Below are 15,332 nucleotides of genomic sequence, written 5' to 3'. Positions count from 1 at the left end.
CTACACACATACACCAGAACGTAAAAGTATAATAATAATAAAAAAAGAAACACAGCTACTATCTTCTGCATTTTTTATTATTAAAAATGCAAGATCAAAGATCTGCAAGAAGATGTGCTTATTTTTCCAAAGAGAGGGTCTGTACTTCGGAATCATATTTCAGGTATTACACATTATGTTTTATCAAGCTGTAAAGAATGTAAGATGAGCACCTTTGTGCTCTTAGTATTTTTCAGAAATAGGAAGGGAGTTAGCAAAAACAATGGCATTTTTTCTAACCATTTCCAAGAGACTTTGCAGAAAAATTGGCTTCCAAAATAACAGCTTTGAAGCTATATAGTCAAGAGGACTCACAGCTAACTCTACTAGGAAGCTTTCCAGAGCCTAGATGTGGTGATGCACGCCATTAACAGTGAAGGCCCCTTGATCCCATGCCAACATTTGGGAAATGACACTGGATTGAATAGCCCCAGCTTTCCTCGCTTCATTCTGTCTGGTTTTCTGACTTTCAAGATGAAGGAAAGGCTTCATGTGGTTGAGATAACCGAAAGGTAGGTTCTTTGGTGGGAAACAGGCTGACTGTTGCCATGTCTTAGCGGTTCTAAAGCATGGAAGATACAGCAAGGACTTCACACACCAAATGTGCCACACCTCCGTCTTGCAGAAATATAGCAGACCTGATGTGTAGAGATCAGCAGTTTTGTGAAGGCAACATGACATGACTTTTCAGTTATGTGGAAGTTAATAGCTGTTGCTCATATTCTGTAAGAACATTTGAGATAATTTGAGAGGATTTGATGAAACGTTCTAAAAACCAAAAATCCTCCAAAAACAACATGAATAAAAGCAAAAAAAAAAAAAAAAATCCAAATACTGGTTCCTATAAATGTGGACCCAAACAAATACATTAGCAAAGGAAACCATGAAATAAATGTGCTTTTCTTGGATTCAGTCTGGCTCCCAATGCAGGCAACTTTCTCCTGATTCCAAAGAGTCCTGTACAGGAACACACACTAGGCTGTCTCTTCCAGACCCTCCTGTGACCTTGAGCAGGATCTACATGTTGGCCCCACATGAAGGTGAAACTAATACCATTTAGTTTATTCTTTTCTCATCTTTCCTTATGTCAGCCACTGGAATTATAGCTCCCAATGGAAATTTGTGGGTGTGGAAATTCCTGATTTATTAGTGCTACAAGGGGCAAAATATTCCACACCAAACTCTGGAGGGAAAAAAAAATCCAAGAATAAAACAGAAATCATAAACTCCATTATCAAATGAAGACAGTTTTCTCTTAAGACTTTTCTCTTAAAACAGACAAAAAGCCTATTACAGCATCCCATGTGTCTCTGTGCAAGCCAAGGGTGAAGTGATCTGAGAGAGCACAGACTGGGTTTATAAGAACGGTTCTCATATGAAAAGGTGCAGAGAGCATGACGTTGTGGTGGAGGATCACTGGGATAGCATGGCTCCCATGGGCAGCATTGTCAGAGGATGGAGAAGGCGGACACTCACCGGACACGCGGAGATGCTCTGTTCCCACTGCGTCATGCTCAGGCTCTGCTCCAGGCTCGTGCACTTTTTCATCACCATGTCCCAGCCACAGTAAGGATCCTGGGCCCCAATGCAGGTGCTGGAAACACACACCAAATCATCAACAAAAAAGCAGCTTTACCCAAGATAAGATGCACAAGCCAAGGCGAATCTGTCCCTTGACAGAGAGGTATGGAATTTCTTAGCTATGAAACCCAATGGATATCTATTTGGGTTATACACTGGAGAAGATAGCTATGTACACACTCCAGTATCTAATATTAAATCATTTATATAGACATTTTGAAAAATATATGTTTTAATCTAACACACATGACAGATGACCAAAGATGAGCCAACACGAGCAATTTGGTGTCACAAATAGTGCTAAAATCAAGATTCTACAATGCTCAAAAACAGTATAGCTGTTATCACCACTACCACCACCATTATCATCCTCTTCCTCTTTATAATGGGTATTATTTATTGAACATCTACTATCATATTCATTATAATACAAACTATCATAGCATGAGGACACTTAAAAGATTTGATCGGCAGTTGTTATTTTCACTTTATTTACCATTACCATCATCATAATAACCATCACTGTTACCAACACTTTATTGATGAGAAAACTGAGGCACAGAAAATTTGAGAAATTAGCCCAATGACATGCAGATACATCCCAAACCCTTCAACATGAATAGTTCAAATTTAAAAAAATAGGAACATCTTCTTTTTGTTTACTGTAGCTTAAATGTATTAAAATTTTCAGTGTAATAGTAGTTTCATATAGCCATGTCTACAATATCTTACATATGATATCAGAAGTATTGTAGATGGTGGATATTTTCTTTATAGCCTTGTCTAAATGAAAGAGGTTATATACTAAATGGGCATTATTAGATGAGGACTGTGGCATTTACATTATAAATACAAAGTTAGGTAAATGAGGGATGAAGAAGACAGAGACGACAGCGATGGAGACAGAAATATACAGAAGATAACGTCATGGGCATGCAGGACATTGAAACTGGGAATTCTGTGAATGGACCAAGAAGTCAGAGGTGCAGAAAACAGATGTGAGGAGAGAGGCAATGCCAGCCTGGAGGTGCTAATGCCCCCGTCGTAGAGGTAGGACAGTACTTACAGGGAGGGAGGACCTGTTATAAACTAGCCAGAAGACCAAAAATCATAGCTTAACCATCAACCTTGTCTGCAGGGACATAGCATAAGTCAGTAATGATGAGTTGTTTATATTCATAATACAAAATAATCATTAACACACCTGATGTATTAATCATATAATAAAGCACTGTTCTAAGAATGTGACTTATATTTGGGTCATTTAAACCCCATGACAACCTTATAAATACAGTACCTCAATCAGGCACTATATTGATTCTCACTTTGAAATGAAGAAACTGAAGGAGGGAAAGATCGATTTGAAGGCTGCACAGCTAGGGAAGATATGTTTACAGTTGATAAATCAAGTGATATACATAAGTTATGCAATTATCATTTATCAATTACCTAAAGAAGAGCAAATGATTTAAAAAGGGTGCTTCTCAGAAGCAGGGCTAGGTTGCAGTACAGAAAGGTGTTAAACAATTACCTGTTCCTATAACCTCATTAGAATTCCTTGATATGTGACCACATACACACGATTTCCATTCAAAACTCAAATAAGACAGTTATAAAAGACAAGGTGAAAGCCTATTTCCTTAATAGTAGGTACTGTTTATACTAACTCACATATTCTGCAGATATTTTATCCACACATATAAGCATGTTTGTGTGCACCTATCTATATAAACACATATGTATTTTGTTATTGATTATGGGCAAATATATGACTTATATATTACATATAATTATACATAATACACTCAAGTGTGATTATACACAGTGTCATATTTTGCTTTTTACACCCAATAATATATTAATGCATCATTCTTGTCAGTAAATACAACTCTACCATATTCCCTTTAACAGCTGTATAGTGCTCTATTTCTTTGATGAACTAACATTTATTTAAATTTCCCTTTTATTCCATGTTTTACTTCCATTGGTTATTTGGGAACAGGTGGTGTCTGGTTACATGAGTGAGTTCTTTTGTGGTGATTTGTGAGATTTTGGTGTTCCCATCACCGAAGCAGTATACAACATACACTGCATGCAATTTGTGGTCTTTTATCCCTCACCCCATCTTCCCCTTTCCCCCTGAGCCCCCAAAGTCCATTGTGTCATTCTCGTGCCTTTGCAGCCTCATAGCTTAGCTCCCACTTATGAGTGGGAACATGAGACGTTTGCTTTTCTATTTCTGAGTTAATTTATTTAGAATAATAGTCTCCAGTCTCATCCAGGTTGCTGTGAATGCCATTAAGCAATTCCGTTTTTGTGGCTGAACAGTAGTCCATTGTGTATATATACCACGGTTTCTTTAATTACTCCTTGATGGATGGGCATTGGGGTGGTTTCACATTGTTGCAATTGTGAATTGTGCTGCTATAAACATGCATGTGCATGTATGTTTTTCATATAATGACTACTTTTCCTCTGAGTAGATACTCAGTAGTGGGATTGCTGGGATCAAATGGTAGTTCTACTTCTAGTTCTTTAAGGAATCCCCATACTGTTTTCCACAGTAGTTGTAGTAGTTTGCTTTCCCACAAGCAGTGGAAACTTCCCCTTTAAAATTATTAAATTTTCCCTTTAAAAGCAAGGCTGCTGTGCTCATTTTTGTACAGGTTTTCTCTGTAAAACTTTGTTCATGGAACTGTTGAGTCAAAAGTTATGGGCATTATTAAATTTGCACCAACAAACAGTACATGAGTGTCTCTTCTGCCTCACCCTGTTACACACTGGATATTATCAATTTTTTTTTAACTCACCCAAAAAGTGAGTCTATCAAAAAGCTGGTATATGAAAAAAATAGAATTTCTCAATTGGCTGTTTTCATTTCTTTCAGTTGTGTGTTAGTTTAAGGTTTAGTATAGCTGCATATACTTATGAAACATTTGTATTTTCTATGTGTAAACTTCCTATTCATATCCAATTCCTGATTTGATCTCTTTCATGAATCATTCACTTTATTACATGGTCATTGGAAGCATTGATTTTTGCATTAAAATCACCCTGAGTAATATTTTCCTGAGTAATGTTAAAATATTAATAATGTTAAAATATTATATTATAACAATATATATTATATATATTATAATGTTAAAATATAATAAGAATATAATAATGTTAAAATATTACTCAGTGGTCCTGAGTAATATTTTCCCTGTTTGACATTACTTTTTTTCTGAGATATACATCTTATAAAATTTTATACATAAAATTTATGAACATTTTCCTTTATAGCATCTAATTTGTGTTCCATGTTAAGGTCTTTTTCAGTTAAATCATCCTGACTTAAAGATTAAACATCAAACATTAAAGAAAGATTAAAGATTATAAAAACATCAACCTTCCCCCCAATCCTTCTGCTTTTTCTAAGGTATCATTTCTTTGCCTCCCTATCCTTTATCCATTTGAAATATATTTTTATTCTCTTCAAAAACAAAAAAAATAAAGAATCATAAATAGATATTTAACCTAAACATGTCAGACCTCACACAAAACAAACAGATTCAGGTGTTAGAGGAAGAATAATAGATATGAGTATGGTTTCTTTTCCTTTTATTTAAATAGCATCTTTTTTAAATACTACAATTTTATAATGGAGACTGTGAGCATAAGCATTTTAAAATCTCTAGCTTTGGGAATATAATTCCCAATAATGTACTGTTTTAACTAAGAATAATTTTGATGATCATCTTCATTGAATAAAATGTGAACCTGCATTTTTATTGTGAAAACACATAAAAATTTCTCAGTTTTCAAGACACACAATTGATTTAATAAAACTTGTTTTGTGCAGGGAATCGAGAAGATGAGAATAAATTATCACAACCAATGACTAAGACCATGAAACGTGTGCATTTTTTATCTAGGGCTCAGCAAATTCTTCCTGAGGAACTTTGCAAGTGCACTGTTGTTCTGTAGAAAAATACTCAGAGGAAGTTCCCGGAAATCTGGAGATCCTTCAAGTGCAACCCATGAGACAGACCTGGGTGGGTTGAGTGCTAAGAGTCCTTCTGCTCCCTGCTGTGACCTCACCTGCTGTGCCAAGGAGATCAGACCTGAGAGTGTCCTCATCTTACTAAACTAGCCAAAAGTGACATATTTGTATTTGTGGCTTCGAAGGCAAAACCTGAGATTAATTCTTTTATTGACAAAATAACATAGTGTATATTACATATGGTAATTCTCTGTGTATGATTCTATACACAGAGCAAAAGTATAGTAAGGCTATACACAGAGATCATTCACAAGGCCTGCATTCCTTTTCAGGTTTCTTATTAAAGGAATGCGACTAGTAGGTAAAATTAAACCTCCTAAAAGGGAAAAATTCCACAGACTCCCTAAGTTTACCCCAGACTTCCCGTGCAAAGCAGCTTGGATACTTAAAACAAAGCCACAGTATTAGAGGGAAGTAGTTCAGCTGTTTTAAATGAAAAGCTGTGTGTAATAACATCTCTTTCTTCTGATAATGCCAATGGTTCATCACATTCTTAACATTTATCCTTTAAAATTTTAAAACGTCTGTACAAACACAAATGCCCATTCAATAAAATACCATGTGTATTTAAATATAATTTCCTTACGCAAAATACTTTACACCATGGGCAAAATTCTGATGAGATCTATCTTAAGAAAATCTATCACGCAATTTTATTTTTGGAGGCTGGGTCTCTTAAAGAAACTATGTGGAAAATCATACAGAGCATTTTGATTACTTGGAACCCATAATGGGTTTCCAATTAAAGATGCCATCTTGAAAATGGATTTTTCACTTTGAAAATGTATTTCCTTGTATGATGAAGATTTTTAATAAGTTTAAGCTTGAGTTGATTATTTCAAATTGTAAACATATGTCATAGCATCATTTTGTACCCCATAAATATATTCTGTACAAATATAATTGTCAACATTCAATTTAAACATTTCCCTAATTTGTGCTTTTTTTTTTTTTTTGAGGCAGTGCATGAAAATACCTTTACTCCAGCCTCACACTTGAATGATAGTTTGTCTGAGAATAGAATTCCAGATTGGAAATAATATTTCCTCCTTATTTTGAAGCATTACTTCATTGTGTTTTGCTCCTTGTGTTGCTTTTGAAAGTCTGAGAACATTCTGATTGTCTTTTTGTCTGATTGTCACATATTTTATTTATTTATTTAGAGACAGTCTTACTCTGTTGCCCAGGTTAGAGTACAATGGCACCATTTTGGCTTACTGCAACCTCTGCCTCCCAGGTTCAAGCGATTCTCATGCATCAGCTTCTTAAGCAGCTGGGACTACAAGCACGTGCCTCCATGCCTGGCTGATATTTTGTACATATTATCCTGGCATTTGAAAGTTTTTGATTTCAAATAAAAATGTTAGTCAGAATCTAAAGGTTTATTTTTTTTGAAAACACACTATTGAGAGTATTTTTTAGAGCTAAATATATATTTGGAGGCAGGCCTTAATTCTAAAAAAAAAAAAAAAAAAAAAAAGGATAAATATCTACTTTCTGTTTTATATGACAATAACATTAACATATATCTAAATTTTTTTATTATTATACTTTAAGTTCTAGGTATAAGTTTAAAATTTGCAGGTTTGTTATATAGGTATACATGTACCATGGTGGTTTGTTGCATCCATCAGTCTGTGATCTTCATTAGGTATTTCTCCTAATCCTATCCCTCCCTTAGTCCCCCACCCCTCGACAGGCCCAGTGTGTGATGTTCCCCTTCCCGTGTCCATGTGTTCTCATTGTTCAACTTACACTAATGAGTGAGAACATACGGTGTTTGGTTTTCTGTTCTTGCGTTAGTTTGCTGAGAATGATGGTTTCCAACTTCATCCATATCCCTGAAAATGACATGAACTCATCCTTTTTAATGGCTGCATAGTGTTCCATGGTGTATATGTGCCACATTTTCTTTAAAATTTGCAATTCTTTTTGTTAGTGTGAGAAACAAGAATAGGTTTATTTATTAAAATATTTTCACTGTATTTCTGAAAAGTTGAGAATTATTGCTGAGTACAATTCTTCATATATATTAGATTATCTAAATATCAGTGATTACTTTATCTGACCTGTTACTGTCATACTAATTATCATTAGGTCAGTTTATTTTTGATATTAAGAATTTTTGCAATTTTGTTAATACAACATCTATTTTTAAACATGGGATTTTAAAAGTGTTTCAATCATGTATTGATTCAGCTCATACTTATGATCACTTGCATGAAGCAGACTTTGAAAGCATTGGGCATATCATGGTAAACAGACACTGTCACTGAGCTCCAAGAACTTACCATTTGGTTAAGAAAGTAAATATTAAACAATTACATTATAAATATCAAGAACCAGTTGCAAATAAAGAATCCAAAGGGCCATAAGAGTCTGGGGAACCCCCATGTCCATGGGTGGGTGAGTCTGGGGTGAGAGGGTATGTAGGGACTGGCATTTAATCCAGGACCAAATGAGATAAACAGAAGTGACCCATTCAATAGGAGCCAGCCAGAACGAAACATTCTGGCAGAGAGGTCAGCATGGGAAAAGGAATCAGCAGGGTGAGAACTTGGGAGAGACTGAAGAATTGGTAAAATGGAGACCGGACTTGGGCTGAAGCTTGAGCAGTGAAATGGGCAGAGTCCTTGGGCTCCTTAAAGATTTAGGGTTTCCTTGCAAGTGCTGCATACTTTAAAGTGCTTCCCCAACACTGTGCAAGAGCCACACTTCAAATATCAATATTAATTTCTATTATCATTACAGTGATGGTGGTAGTGATCAACCAGTCTATGAATTACCCCTTTCCTAATTCCTAAGAAAACCTGTTTCATTCCTCAGCACCATATTACCACATACTTCAAAAGCTATTCTTTTACTTTAAGAGCTGCAATTAAAGGCCGGGCACAGTGGCTCATGCCTGTAATCCCAGCACTTTGGGAGGCCAAGGTGGGGGAATCACCTGAGGTTGGGAGTTCAAAACCAGCTTGACCAACATGAAGAAACCTCATCTCTACTAAAAAAATATAAAAATTAGTGGGGCATGGTGGCGCATGCCTGTAATCCCAGGTACTCCAGAGGCCGAGGCAGGAGAATCACTTGAACTAGGGAGGTGGAGCTAATGGTAAACTGAGATGGTGCCATTGTACTCCAGCCTGAGCAACAACAGAACAAGAGCAAAACGCCATCTCAAAAAAAAAAAAAAAAAAAAAAAATTAAAATTAAAAAATAAAAATTAAAAAGAGCTGCAATTAAAAACATTATCTGGCCAGGCATGGTGGTTCACACCTGTAATCCCAACAATTTTGGGAGGTCAACGCACGTGGATCATTTGAGGTCAGGAGTTTGATACCAGCCTAGCCAACATGGTGAGACCCTGTCTGTATTAAAAATGCAAAAATTAGGCGGGCACGGTGGCACATGCATATAACCCCAGCTGCTTGGCAGTCTGAGGCAGGACAATCACTTGAACCAGAGAGGCAGGGATTGCAATAAGCCAAGATCATGCCACTGTACTCCAGCCTGGGTGACGGAGTTAGACTCCATCTCAAAACAAACAAATAAACAAGCATGATCTGACTAAAAAATAAGACAGAAGAAAATTCCAAGTAGACAACAGCTTTCCTGAGACATCCACAGATCCTTTAATTGGCAAATGCAACTAGAATGTTTATTTTCTTTGTTTTCCTATTCTGCAAAACTGGAACAAAAATACCTATTCTCACAGCTGTTTTGAGAGTTATATCATGCTAGATAGTACATAAGAAAAACATTTTTGAGATGGAGATGCATACAGTTGTTCTAATTAGTCCCTAAGCATAATTCCAAGTTATTATACACTATGGACTTCTGAGGTAGTTGAAAACATTCTGTATTGAAAATACTAAGTCCAATAATAATTCATTTTACATGCTATGATTTGTAGGTGAAATTAACGAACTAGATTTCAATTAGTGACTAACTCTAAATACTTTTCATGTATTAAAAACTACTTGGCTTTTTAAATGACATTGATTGAATACAATGGCTATTTTTCACATTTTATTTTATACTTAATATTAAATTTAAATAAATGACATATACTGGCACTAATACTAAGCATACTAAGCAAATATTTTTTAAGTTAAAACCTTAATAGGGAGATATAACATTCTGATTTTCTTGAAAAATCTGTTTCAAACTGAACAGGATTGATATACATTTTACAGTGAAGCACTTCAGGAAAATTGATAATTTAAAACATAGTGATGGGATTGGATAGAGCACATTTGAAGTAAGCAAGCCAAAAGTTCTTTCTGGATCTAGGACTTGTGATTAACTTGGGCGGCCAGCTTTGGTTTCTGACCTGATGCAGACAGCCCCTTCCACTCTGTCATCAAGCACTGAATTCTGAGCTATTTATCTTGACCTTCTTGTGAGCTTCAATAGCTGTGAACTTTTCACTAGAACAAACATAAAATGTTTCTAGAAAGGCCAAGACTGCCTCCAGGAGAAAGCTAATGAAGGCAGCCTTTGCTATGGCTAGGATTGCACTAGGGAACCAAAACCGGGACCAAGGGGTCACAGGGTATTTCCATGGGCCAACATAAACCTTCCATGGTTCCGGGATGTGGAAGTACTCACCAAGAATGGCAACCAGAAAAGGGTGCGTCTATATGCTCAAATAAAAAAAAAAAAAATTACGGGTCACTTCTCTCAGGGAGAAGCCTACACCACTGGTGTTCCATATTCTCTATTCGATAAGTAGACATAATCATAGGTACCTCCAAAGTTCACCCTTCCTCAGTGTCCTCTCCTCTCACTTAATTAAGATTTAAAATGAAAACACAATTACTTATTTGCTATATCACATGGTTATTTTCATGAGAAGCACTTCTGTGAAAGAGGGTTTAAGGTCAACAGTTATGTCTGAAGAATGCATAAGGTGTCAAGTAATACATTTTACTTTTTACTCAAAACCTTAAAGGGCAGTACGTCCAGAAAAAAAATGTATTACTGTGTTTTCTTTTTTTTTTTATTGCATTTTAGGTTTTGGGGTACATGTGATGAACATGCAAGATTGTTGCATAGGTACACACATGGCAGTGTGCTTTGCTGCCTTCCGTCCCCTCACCTGTATCTGTCATTTCTCCCCATGCTATCTCTTCCCACCTCCCCACCCCCTGCCCCTCCCCCATTTCCCCCCAACGGACCCCAGTGTGTAGTGCTCCCCTCCCCGTGTCCATGTGTTCTCATTGTTCAACACCCGCCTATGAGCGAGAATATACGGTGTTTGATTTTCTGCTCTTGTGTCAGTTTGCTGAAAATGATGGTTTCCAGGTTCATCCATGTCCCTACAAAGGACTTTCTTATAATTCACCCAACTTAACAGTTTGATTGCAATTGAGTGGATGAGGTTTAATGCCAAAGAACCCTTCGGTGGAGCACAGCCCATCCCATGGAAAGAACATTTGTCCCTCTCAGCGGGTAGTTACAGCAAGTGTGTGGTCTGCTTGAATTTGCATTCTCTGGTGCCCTCACAACCACTGGGCAGCTGGTGACAGTGGTGAAGAGAAGCACCTGGCTCTCTTCACACTTGGCCCCGTGTAGCCCTCATCAGTGCCTGAATCCCAGTAGCTCCTGTCTGGATAGAGACATGTTCACTCAAGACAGGGAGTTATTACAAAGCCACTCACAGATGCTCCTACTGCTTGGATAACGCCATGCTGACATCACTCTCCCAAGCACATAATGTAGTTATGCTAGAGTTTCATGAATGTTGATTTGCCCCAACAGAGTCAGGTGAACAATTTAATGCAAGGAGCAGAATCTGGCCTGATGGGCCCAGCACCTCTCAGATAACGTTAAGTTGTTTAAAGGCAGAGCAGCAAATTCTTGGCTGCTCAGTTTGCCTTCAGTTTGGTCCAGAGACCAGGTAAAGTATATGTGGCCAAAGAAGCCAAATCACACGTACAAGAGCAATCTGTCCTTTTTACTTTCTTTTTCTCCTCTTTTTTTTTTTCTTGTTTTTTTTTTTTTTTTTTTTTATTCACTTTTTATTTTGACTTACATCTAGGACAGAGGGAGATTTTGAAACCCAGCCTTCAACATAGTGTACAGAAAGTGTAAAAGACCACTCATAGGCAATGCCAACTCAGAAGGATCTGCATGTACTGAGTACAATATTAAACCAAGGAAGGAACTATCTTGTACTGAATTCTTTTTATGTGCCAGATCCGTCACATATTCTCTCTCAAGCTCTGATAACACTCACATGGAAACAGGGCTGAGAAATGAGATACAGAGAAGCTGAATAACCGGCTATGGTCACACACCACATAAAAGCCCCATCCAGAACCACCTGAATGCAAAGCCCATGCTCTTTACATAGGCAAGCTGTTTTGCAAACATATGAGAATGGTTATTTCCTTAAGAATTCACTGGTCTACGCAGCAAATAAAAAAAATCTCAGGAGGAGCCCAGGTGCTGCTGTTTAGGGTAATTCAGGTGCAGGGGTCTGGAGTCAAGAAAATGGTAGCAGCTCAAGCTTTCCCATGGAGTTCTTTACATAACTTTAAATTTGAGAACTCAAAAGCAGGAGGCCTATGGAGTAGACATTAAGAATGGAACTTTGTCTATGATTTCTCTTAGTTAGGTTTCTCAACTGAAGTACAAAAGTTTGAAAACAGATTTTCAAACTTTACCCAACTGACTGACAAAAACACTCATTGCCATTTAGAGGTCAAGGATACTTTCCTTACTAACCAGTTTCACATGTTGGTGGGTTCTTACCCACCCGGCCCAGGGTCTGGGGATGCTGCTTCATGACAACATTGGAACACACTGTGCCCCAGCCCAAGCCTCCCTCAGAACCCCTCTTACTATGTCTTCCTCATCGTCCTTTCTGCCATTTCTTGACTTTTAAGAAACCGATTTATAGGTGGCATCCACATAATGCCATTATGCTTTATTAAATTTTTGTTGTATCATACAGATGTCTTTACAGGCATCGTGTAATGGCTTCAGAATAACTCAGTAAGAGAACAATCCATTCAGTGGGTATATCTTAAGTTGATTAATTCCCTTACTACTGGAAATTGAAGATTAGATCACTGGTTATGGTACTGATATAGCTTAAAAAATAATTGGACAGGAACATCAGGTGAGGAGGATAGGTGCTAGCGTTTTCCATGATCAGACTTTAAAGATAAATTGATTTTTGGAATAAAGTCTAAGGAAACTCCAAGTACTCTGGCTCAATTCCACGATAGATATTCAGGTGATTTTACTTATACCAGAATTTTTTATTAAACTCTGAGTCCTCTTAAGGCAAGGTCAGGGATGCCTCATTTTTCATCCTATATGTAGATCCTCACTTGCTGTTTGGCATGTATTGAGTTCAATAAATATAATATGAAGGAATTAACTACAAAACACCCCCACATTCTCTAGAGGTTAAACCAAAGCCAGCACAAATAAAAACTCAAGACTTTGAGATTTGGCAAATATTAAATTCATTGTGAGGGAATAATATTTACTTTGTAAAATGGGTACATGTCAAAATGTCCTCCTGAATGTTTATTTGATTAATGACCAAATGGCTAAAGTTGTCTGGCTGGGAGACCATGTGGGGACCCTCAATTTCTCTGTACACAATGTATGCTTTTCCTCTTGTGGAAAGCTGTCTTTAGGGAATTTGTAATTAATAAACTTGTCAACCTATTAACTCCGCCTTCTAAAACGTTGACCTTTAGAGCAATAAATGTCCTGTAGTTATCTAATTTCCATACTAAGTTTTTGATTAGGTGTTAATTTCTTTAACTAAATGAAACTATTAAAGGCTAACTGCATTAAGTATGCCCAGAAACCAGTTCACTCAATGGAGTCAATGTCTTTTTTTTTTTTTTTTTTTTTTTTCTTCCCTAGATGGTGTCTTGCTCTGTCACCCAGGATGAGTACAGTGGTATGATTTTGGCTCAGCACAACCTCCACCTCCTGAGTTTAAGCAATTCTCCTGCCTCAGCCTCCTTAGTAGCTGGGATTACAGACATGCACCACCACACCCAGCTGATCTTTGTATTCTTAGCAGAGACAGGTTTCACCAAGTTGGCTAGGCTGGTCTCAAACTCCTGACCTCATAATCCGCCCGCCTTGGCCTCCCAAAGTGCTGGGATTACACGTGTGCGCTACCATGCCTGGCCCAACATCATTTTCTTAATGCTCCACCTTTCCCTCTAGTTTTATAAAGCACAATTTAAAAAGTGTGATTCTTTTATATTTATGCTGTAATTCTTCCAGTTCCCAGATTTTCTCCTTTCCCCAATTAGTTCATTAAGCAGAAATAAAACAAACCAAAGGAAAAAAAAAAAAAAAACACCACCTAAGGTCCAAAGGCTTTCAATCCTTTTGCTACTGTGTATGCCAAATTTTTCTGTAAAGGAATTTTATTTTTTCACAAGAATTTTGCTTCTTTTCAAGTTACGAAGTAAATTAGCAGATAACGGAGAGGCAGAAGGTCCATTTGCTAATTTAAACAAATATTGTTATTTACTGACCCTTTTTTGAGCTTAACATCAGGCTGGGGGCTTCAATGAACCCAGAAACACAGAGGAAGCCCAGCCTGTGGGAGCTCATGTTCCCACAGCTTGAATGAAGCCTATGCTGGCCTACAGGAATCCACAGTCTAGTTTCTGTTCTACAATTAAAAGTTAACTGCACACTCTTTCAATGGATGTTAAATAAAAACAATAAAGACTGTCTGAGTACTATCCAAAGGGTAGAAAACTCCATGATGTTCAGAAAATATTAGGGTATAGATTTGCCTATGTAATTTAATAACTCATTTGATAAATGTAATACCTAATTTTATACATTAGTCTGTTATTAAGGGACATTCATTCATTCAAAAGGCATTCAGTCTAATTTAGGGGTCAGCAAACCACAAAACCTGTGGCCAAATTCATCCTGACACCTAAACTTTTCCTGAAACACAGAACTGGGGAATGATCCTTGCTGGTTCTGGAATGATCCACCCACCTGTTCATGTGCTCACAAAGTCCACAGGGCAAGGCTTACTCACATGTGACCTCAGCTTTGACCCCAAGATCCTCTCTGATCCTGGAATATAGGAGGATTCTCAAGAGTTGCTGCAAAACTATTCCTCTCACCTCCCTATGTCCCAGGAAAGCTGTCAGGAGCTTCTCATTGCTTTCCAGGTTCTGATGAGGTATAAGGCTTTTTGCCCCCTCATACAACCCCACTAGGGTATGGCTGCAGGCTCTTAAACTGCACGGCTGCAGCATGAATGGGCTCCTGAGAGCACAGTGCCTTAGCTCTCCTGCTGCATTTTCACCTAGCCTGATTGTTTTTTTTTTTTTTTTTTTTTTTTTTTTTACCAGGCTGGAGTACAGTGGCATGATCTCACCTCTCTGCAATCTCCACCATCCGAGTTCAAGTGATTCTCTTGCCTCAGCCTCCCAAGCAGCTATGACTTCAGGCATGCACTACCATGCCCAGCTAATTTTTGTATTTTTAATAGAGAAAGGGTTTCATATGTTAGCCAAGATGGGCTCCAACTCCTGAACTCAAGTGATCTGCCCACTCTGTCTCCCAAAGTGCTGGGATTGCAGATATGAGCCACCGCGCCTGGCTGCCCTTTTTGTTTTGATGTCATCCTGTGGGACAAGGGATGTGGCTAATTGAC

General features: G+C 37.6%; 1 protein-coding gene across 4 annotated transcripts in view; it reads right to left on the bottom strand.

Moving 5' to 3' along the window:
* The window catches only part of SEMA5A (semaphorin 5A), a 505,914-nt gene that overhangs the window by 102,335 nt on the left and 388,247 nt on the right, over nucleotides 1-15,332 (bottom strand). For all 4 annotated transcript variants that reach the window (XM_074387337.1, XM_003932501.4, XM_074387338.1 and 1 more), the window contains one exon: nucleotides 1,516-1,633. In XM_074387337.1, coding sequence (XP_074243438.1) covers nucleotides 1,516-1,633 — 118 coding nt within the window. The remainder of the gene's footprint in view (nucleotides 1-1,515; nucleotides 1,634-15,332) is intronic.

The sequence above is a fragment of the Saimiri boliviensis genome, chromosome 1 (assembly GCF_048565385.1).
Source record: "Saimiri boliviensis isolate mSaiBol1 chromosome 1, mSaiBol1.pri, whole genome shotgun sequence".
NCBI lineage: Eukaryota > Metazoa > Chordata > Mammalia > Primates > Cebidae > Saimiri > Saimiri boliviensis.
Note: the sequence above shows the minus strand (reverse complement) of the source record. Positions and strands in the feature narration are given on the sequence as shown.